Source organism: Channa argus, chromosome 2 (genome assembly GCF_033026475.1).
Source record: "Channa argus isolate prfri chromosome 2, Channa argus male v1.0, whole genome shotgun sequence".
In the NCBI taxonomy this organism is placed as follows: Eukaryota; Metazoa; Chordata; class Actinopteri; order Anabantiformes; family Channidae; genus Channa; species Channa argus.
This window is the reverse complement of record NC_090198.1, coordinates 2,560,646-2,569,514: the sequence shown is the minus strand read 5'-3', so window position 1 is coordinate 2,569,514 and position 8,869 is coordinate 2,560,646. Positions and strand designations below refer to the sequence as shown.

General features: G+C 37.0%; 1 protein-coding gene across 4 annotated transcripts in view; it reads right to left on the bottom strand.

Annotated features, from left to right (window-relative positions):
• Positions 1-334: 334 nt before the first annotated feature.
• tpcn2 (two pore segment channel 2) overlaps positions 335-8,869 on the bottom strand; it is a 29,492-nt gene continuing 20,957 nt past the window's right edge. For 3 of the 4 annotated variants that reach the window (XM_067494444.1, XM_067494461.1, XM_067494434.1), the window contains 9 exons: positions 7,817-7,866; positions 7,513-7,612; positions 7,294-7,365; positions 6,921-6,994; positions 5,465-5,570; positions 4,457-4,539; positions 4,282-4,363; positions 1,896-1,987; positions 335-1,788 (listed from right to left, as the gene is read on the bottom strand). In XM_067494444.1, coding sequence (XP_067350545.1) covers positions 1,683-1,788; positions 1,896-1,987; positions 4,282-4,363; positions 4,457-4,539; positions 5,465-5,570; positions 6,921-6,994; positions 7,294-7,365; positions 7,513-7,612; positions 7,817-7,866 — 765 coding nt within the window. In that variant the 3' untranslated portion in view covers positions 335-1,682. The other variant, XM_067494452.1, reaches the window with a different exon arrangement.

The following is an 8,869-nucleotide window of genomic DNA, read 5'->3' as shown; positions in this document are numbered from 1 at the left end:
TCATGGGTGGTGGTCCTTTTTGATCTGGGCCCCAACCGATCTGGTATTGAAGTCAGATTTGGTGTGGAAGTCAGGATTCACATGTTTAATTTGGCAGGTTTTTTATGTTGGATGCCCTTACTGAGAAGACCCTCTGCATGTATCCAGACTTTTGACTGGCACAAGAAGACACTGGCTTTGCCCCCTTGTGGTTGAATAGTGTTTATAGTTTATATTGATAGTGTTAGTGCATTTACAATTATGAATTGGAAATTTCTATACTTGGGGAATGTGTGTTTGTGTGTGTGTGGAGTGAAGTTCTTCTCTTGATATAAATCAATAAATCACAAAATAATTCATTTTAGACATTTATTTTCAAACTGTATTTAATTTTTTTACAAACAAAAAGCACAGATAAATACAATTTGTTTCTCTAGTTATTTCCAACATCAGAAAATCACATTAAAAACATTTAAGTTGGATCTATATAAAACAAAGGCACGCAGAGTCAGAATGAGTAAACATATCCCTTGTTATTTCTTGAGTTAGAAATCTGAATGAATATGCTAATATGCAGGTACCACTATGCACATCTGCTCTTAATTACCGAGCCTTTGATATTCCAGATTGTAGAGGGATACACAGGACTCATGTTTCTACAGTATAGAAATCACTGAGATTCTCTTTCTGATGCATTGAAAAGAAAATTATTTTGACTTCTCAAAGTCACTTTGTTTCATGTTTAGTCAGTCTATGAGCAGAATTCAGGTAAAGAATGAATTGCTTAGTTTTATTTACATCACAGTAAGGACATTTGACACCTGCCAAAAGCGGGTAGTTTTCAGCAGTGGCAGGTTACACAGTAACTCCTATTTGCCACTTTGTCAGTTTGAATCTTATATAGACTTTAAGTTGTTATTTTGTAGTCTCATAAACCATCCGAAATATTTGCAATGTGACACAATGACACTACAAACCCTACTTCTTTGTGCGCTAGTAACCCACAACACACAATACGGAAAACAAGACTTTCTGGAGAACATGATGGAGATGTAAACAGAAGGACATATGTGGTGGCACATAAAGGGTTGGCCTGTCACAATAATTACTGGTTCTAATGTTTTGGCCACCTCATTCATTTTAAATAGGGTGACCTCTTCTCATAATGCACTCCAGTACAACTCCACTACCCACTTCAACCTCAATAATAAACAGAGAGTAGGATTATAACCTTTCTGACAATTTTAACTTAAAAACTGAAATTAAAACATTGTAAAAGCAGAATTTAACAAAATGAGGGGGCAGAGACAACAAAAATGGTGCCACTGTTTGGGAAAAAAGAAAGAAAGTAGGAAAGTTTGGATTTGCTTTCTCTATGTGCAGTTTCCAAATATGAAATTGGCAGGTGCTTTCTGTATTTACAGCTTGATTCATTTCTTGTGCACTTGCTGCCAAAACCCTAATAGGTACAGCACAGTATTTCAATATGGAGTTGGCACACAACTTGAATTCCCTTTGTGCAACTGAAACTATGGCAAACAGTGGTTTTACTCTTGTAGCAAGTATTTCCTACTCGTTACAGTAGCAGCAGTAATTTTAAATTACAACAATTCAAATAAAAATAACAAGGAGAATGCTATAAGACTGTCCTCTCAGTACTTTTACCACGGAGTGGACTTAGTTAGAAGCAGTCACTTCATTCCTTACTGCTGGTGCTCTAGGTGTGTGTGTGTCCAGCGTAGGTGTAAGTGGGGGTGCTGGTGTAGTTGACAAAGTAATTCCTCTTCTGTTGGCTCCTGGATTTGCTCCCTGCAGAGACATAGGGGAAAATCATGGATAACAGAGTTAGGATTGGTCGTGGGATTAGCTATGGATTGAGAGCTAGATTTTACAACAAAAAAGCAGCATTAATTTACTTGAATATGAGCTGAACAGAGGTTTCATATCTGATCTTCTCCACATCTGTAACAGAACAGCTGTGACTGCGATCCCACTTGTAGATAAAGTTCTGTTCGAAGAAAGAAAACAAAGAGACTGTTTCACATGTGGTTTACTCTGAGGGGGAATGTGGCCTGTTTGACGTATGAAGATATACAGCACACAGAAAGACACAAGAAACCAAAAACGAAAACCCAACTTTTGAATGTTGTGTCTGTGGCTGTCAGCCCAAAAAAAATGATCAATTTACAAGAAACTTGGTGAAGTGGGACGTGTGTGACCAGCTCATTTCTGTGGTGAAAAATGTTGATTTTTTTTTTTCATAAGGAGTTTGTAGAGCTATAGTACAATTTACTGTATAGAAAAAAAAAAATCCACAGACAACATGGAGATGTCATCGACTGTTAATTCTATGTGTGTTACATAGCTTAGCTTGTTCCAGAGGGGCTTGTTCCTCTGTGCAGACACTTTCTAAGGGAAGGACATTTCAAACATTAACCACAGGCTCATACTCATCTGAGGGACCTTGACTGAGACTGGATTGGTTGCAACGTGTGCAGATCGAAAAAGATTCAGCGGCAGCTTCTTGTGTAAAACCAGTGCTGATGCTGCATTTTTTTTTTTGTTAAAAAGAAAAACATGGTTTCAGCTTCACCAATATTAAATCTGTGAGGCACATGTTGGTTATTTAATTTATATCAATAATTTAAGCTGATAAACGTAATTGTTTTAACCTTTAACATTTGTAATCTTTTAAATTTAATGATCTTTAATTTTGAGTATTTGGATAAAGGTCTGAAAAATACACTGTCAGATTCTGTCAGATTTCAGATACATTTAACATTTACTGTAGCTAAATATGAATAAAGGATAAAAGGTAGCGGATCACACTAATACTAAAGGTATAGAGTTACTTAATAGTAATAAGACACAGGTTCTTTTCATAGGCATCAGATCCATCCTTTCTAAGTCTGAGACTGCCTTGCTTGCTATTGATGGATTCTCTGTCTCCCCTTTCGCCCAGGTAAGAATTTGGGTGTTCTCTTTCATAGCACCTTATCTTTTGAATCCCAAGTCAATAGCACCACACAAATCTGTTAATTCGATCTTTGTAACACTGCTCGCCTTCATCCTGCTCTCACCTTTCTCCAATTCTATCCTCTTACACCCTTTGATCTCTTCGTGTTTTGACTAATGTTCTGTTATGTGGTATCTCACACAAGCTTCTCGATAAACTTCAACATGTTCAAACCAATCAAATCATGACTTAAGTCTCATCTATTTAAAATGGTTTATTCTTTGTGATCTCTCAATGTAGGCTTTTACCTAAATATTTTTATTAGGGAGATTTTAGCCTTTAAGTGGCTGGCTGCATCATTTTTTTTTTTTTATCAACAAAGCAAACAAAACTGAGATTCTTGTAATTGTTCCCCAACATGTGAAAAAACTGATTCAGCCATCTACTGGTACATGTTGGGCTTGTTGCAAAGAATCTTGTTTTGTTAGACAACAACTTAAGCTGTGAGCAGCACATCACAAAAGACGTGTTTTAAACGTCTCCGAAATATTTAGTTATGTTTGTTTGTTTGCTACACATTAGAAACAGAATAAATACAATTAGATCCTAATGTAGAAGCAAGTCTTCATTCACATGTGAGATGGATGATTGCAACAAGTGGCTAAAATGTGCCATATGGTGCAACAACACAAGAGTATAGCGTGTCACTAAAAACAATAAAAGGGAATTGTTTTTACATTTTTACCAGTTATTATGTTTTATTATGTTATGTTTTGTGTGTTTTCAATCAGTCCAACAAATCCTTAATTCGTTCTGTACAGAATAAGTTGTGTTTGTATGAGTAGCTGCAATTTAACCTCCCTTGAACACTGATGGAGATCAGTGGTTTAAGAAATGATAAATGAATGTAACAGTCTGAGTAATCTCCCCCACAATTGTCACCACTGTATGACATTAACTCTGTGTTTTCTCCCGTAGTTGTCTTTCTCCTTATCTGTCCCTTTCAGGTGTCCCCGGCTTTGGAGCTGTGTGTTTTCCAATGTGCAGCTACTGGTCCTACCAACCTGCCCAAGTTTTTGTTGTTGCTTTTGTTGCTCTGTTCTTTTCTCTCTCCCAGTTTCACTCCCCCCAACCGGTCAAGGCAGATGGTCGTCCACCCTGAGCCTGGTTCTGCTGGAGGTTTCTTCCATTAACACTTTTCCCTCTCCACTGTTGCCTAGGCCTTGTTCAAGGGGGATTTGTTGGGTTCTCTCTATACATCTTTATAGTCTTGACTTGCCTTGAGATGACTTTGTTGTGAATTGGCACTATATAAATAAAGATGAATTGAATTGAATTGAACTGACCTCTAAGATGAGTGCCACAAACAGGTTGACCCACATGACGGAGGACGTTAGCCACCAACATACAAAGTAGACCTTAGCCCACCTGGGAATAATGAAACATCATCATTATCATTATCAATAGCAGCAGCAGCAACAGTATTAGCTGCTGTGCATGTGAGCTGTATTCTTTTCTTACTCTGTGGTGTATCTGCTGTATGCTTCCATGAAGGCCTGCCAGTTGTTGACTACCATGACATCATATAGCAAAATGATGGATGCCTGAGTGGGAAAAGAATGTTTTTATAACATCACTTTTAAGAAAAATATTGAATATATGTACTTGTAAAAGTCAGTCAATATACTTAAAAACATACATAATAGTAAATAATATCAAAAGAACATACAGTAGTTCAGTCTTGAACTGCAATCACATGCTTGACACTTTTAAAGGTCGAATTATATTTCTCCGTTGATACTGTAAACATCGAAGGGGACCTACGCTCGGATACGTTTGCCATGTGTTTCTTTTATACTTGCACGAAAGATGTACGTGTCCAAAGGAGGGCACAAACCTCAATTAGCCGAAACGGAAGAAACAATCCGGAAACAGAAATTAATTGTGTGTGTTCTACATTTCAAAACACTTAGCGGTGTCCCATGTGAAGTACATCATGATATCAATCCCATGCTTTTCTTATTGTCCTTTTTAAAAAAATATTCATTTTGGAAACAAAATGCCATAAGTTAAAATACACATCTCAAAACTGTGAAAACAAAATGAATACACTAAATACTGAATAAAGCAGCAGTAAAACCATAGAATACATTAAACAACATACATAAACATTATATAAAATCAGTGTAAACATCTACAAAGGCTGGGGTTATGTTCCTTGATCTACTTTTTCATTCTTTTTTTTCCGGTTCTACTCCCTTTTTGATCCGGACTCCCGACATTATACAATCAGCTTGGTTGACGCACATTTCCGCACAACACATGGTTGAGACCTGGGAGTTCTGCACGTAAGGGCCTCTGCAAACCTGTGCAACCTAAGGTTACCCGTAATTCTCTTCTCTGCGTAGGTCTGTGTCGACATTTATGTGTATTGACGGGGAAGCATAAATTGGCCTTTAATTTTTAAGTTTAATTTTTAAGAAAAAAGTGCAACACAAATAAATGAAACCGACAGTGGTTGTCACTCACAGCAAAGTCATCAAAATTGTTTGGCCAGTAGCCCAGCTGCTCATAGGTGCCACACTCCATGCTGAAGTTTGAGGTGATGTTCTCCATGGAGTTATTGGACTGCATGCTGGGACACACACAGAAAGAATGCACACACACTATAAGATTTGACTAACTCAACCGTGTCACTTGCAAACCATATAAAAGTTTTTTAACCATAAAGCCATCTTTTTAAAGTCAGAAACATTTAAAAAAATATATAAATACTATTCCATTCTTACACACATTTCCTAGGTATCAGCTGCACATTTTTACAGTGCATTTACTGAATTTTCTTCAATTTCAGTTTGATTTACTACATTACATTTAGAAATTAAACATTATATAAATATAACATTTATATTGTGTTCATCTTGTAAATAGGTTTTTATGCGAGAAAATCAGAAGTGCCATTCTATTGTAATATCTAATATCTAATGTGTAGTGTTGCATGATGCTTGTGTGATTTGATGTGATGTGATGTGATATTAAGTTTGATGTAATAAAGTTTGGTTTATTTAAGTTTGTGTAATGTCAAATGTAAAATTACATTGTTTGACAGTTTGAAGTTTATGAAAATTGTTGAACAGTGAGCTTTGGTAATGGAGCCTAATTACATTTAAAGAAATGTGTCTTTGCAATTTTGAAAAACTGTAAGAGGAAGTAGAGGTAAATTGATGCAAAGTGTATGTGTCACATACAAACAAATACATAAATTACTTCAGTCAGTATTTTATAACTTCCGCTGCCCATCTACTGCCTTCTAGCAAACACCAGCTTCTCATAGGCCTGAGTTAAAGCTTACATAGCTTAGTTGACAGATAAAACAAGCCTAATTCATTATGAGTTTTAGAAGAATTAAACCAATTAAAGCAAATGCCTAAACAAATTCAGGTAGGAGACTAAGCTTTACCCACAACATATTTAATTACCCTCATCTAGTCAGTCTTACTGTACCAGCTGTACTTTCAACTTTCAACTACTTTTTTGCTGCTGTTTAAATTTAAAGGAAACAACGGTTAGAGATGTGGTATGTGACTTTTTCTTTTTCTTTCTTTGTCTTTAGAAATATGCTGCATAACTTATCTGAAGGTAGATAGATGCTGTGAATGTTTTCTATAATGTGACAAATATTCACAGAACTGTGAAGATGTCACATGTGAAGGTTTACATGTCTTGGCTGTATTTTACCCCCCATTTGTCATGGTTTTTTAAGTTACAGCTTGCTTCATTCCCAAGAGTTGCCTATTGTAACTTTAACTATTATAATCACTTAAAATGTGAAAAAATAATGTGAACAGAAACGTGGTGTGATGTTTTATTTCACTATTTCACTAGCCCCACTAAATCTCATCTGCACAACCAAGACACTTGAAGGAAAAACACATGTTCTCATGTTTTGTCCTTTCTTCTAACTGCAGACAAATTCACACAGTACCTCATAGGTGGAACGGGTTTAATGGCTCCTTCAAACAGCCAGATCCCAAACACAGCAAACACATAGTACACCACCTGTACAGAGTCCATGAAAAAGACATCAGCATTTACCCATTTTCAAATTGCTTCCTTTGGACACTTGTCCTGCACATCACTGTTATCAGGTTTTAGAAAGCACAACTTAGATAATGGTCTCAAACAATGAATATATATGAAGAAGAATTTATTCCAAAAGTGGATTGTATTAAATTATTTATCCGATTTAAAATAATGCACACATCTAAGAAGAAAGGTTTTCACTAACAGATAGGTATCATATTTTAAGGAAACACCAAGTGCAGAACCGCTTGATTGCACTAATAGTATTCACTCACCACAAGTATCCCTGCAAAGGCTCTGAGGTTTTTCACCAGGTCCAACAGTGTGCTTGCCACCAAAGCCATGAGCTACAGAATAGGGCAGAATGTATGAAAACAAATACCCTAAGTGAAATTGTAGCATGAATAAACAGTTTAAACCATTTCAGATATAGATTATCTGTATTTGGAGTGTTTTGAGAATTTAAGTTATATAATGCTGAGCATTATCTGCACCTTGATATCTGGGATGATGCGCAGGAAGCGGAAGACAATAAGCATGTTGACTAAACGAATCATCTCCCACAGAGACATCACACTGTTAGAGGATGGGTCCCTGTTGAGACACACATTCACACACATCCACACACATGTCAGTGGAGCTGTAAATCTCATATAATGTTCATATAGAGATGCAAAATAAAACGTAAGAGACTACATAAGAGACACAACCAGCAGCTGAAAGGACAAATTCAATCAATTATTTAATCATTGTTTAATTATCTCAATTTAAAACAAATGGGAGAAAATACAAACCCACCACTGAGAATATGGAAGCCTGTAGGTGGCATAAATAGTGATCTGTAGGAGCTAAAGGGTTCAAACAAAAGTATAATATTAGTATTGAACAGTAAAAGTTAAACAAGGTCTGGACCTTGACTATGTCATTCCAAAATCTGTATTCTTTTATTTTTCAGCCACTCTGATGTAGATTTACTGCTCTGCTTTGAATCATTTTTCTGTTGCATAACCCAATTTGGACCAAGCTTTAGCTGTCGGACATATGACCTCACATTTACCACTAGAATACTCATGAGTCGTGTTTGCAAGGTGCCAAGATATTGTGGTTGCCAAACAAGCACAAATCATCAGCCCTACACTGCTGTGCTTGACAGTGGGTATGAGGTGTTTCTGCCCAAATGCAGCAAACTGCCGAAACTGCAGACTTTTATAGCAGTCTGCAGATCTGCTGATGATCAACTGATGAAGGGCTAAGAATTGGCAACTTCTGGCTGCAAGTTCTTCTCTTAAACCTTCACTTTTTGACAACAACAACAACAACAACAACAATAATAATAATAGCACCATGAAAAAGTTTGATGATTTTTGTTATGTTTTTACCCCCCAAAACATTCACATTCATTCATGTGAAATAGGGCATTATGCATAAAAAAATACTGTTACTTTTGGTGTTTGTACTTTTGTAGTGAGAACAGGGAGCAGGTGGAGGAAAATCTAGAGAGGTGGAGGTCTGCTCTGGAAAACAGAGGAATGAAGCTTAGCCCCAGTAAGACAGAATACATGTGTGTGAATGAGAGGGACCCAGGTGGAACGGTGAGGTTACAGGGAGCAGAGGTGAAGACGGTGCAGGACTTTAAGTACTTAGGGTCAACGGTTCAGAGCAAACGAGAATGTGGAAAAGAGTTGAAGACGCGAGTGCAGGCAGGTTGGAACGGGTGGAGAAAAGTGTCAGGTGTGTTGTGTGATAAAAGAGTATCAGCGAGAATGAAAGGAAAGGTGTTCAAGACGGTGGTGAGACCAGCAATGTTGTTCGGCTTAGAGATAGTGGCACTGAAGAAAAGACAGGAGGCAG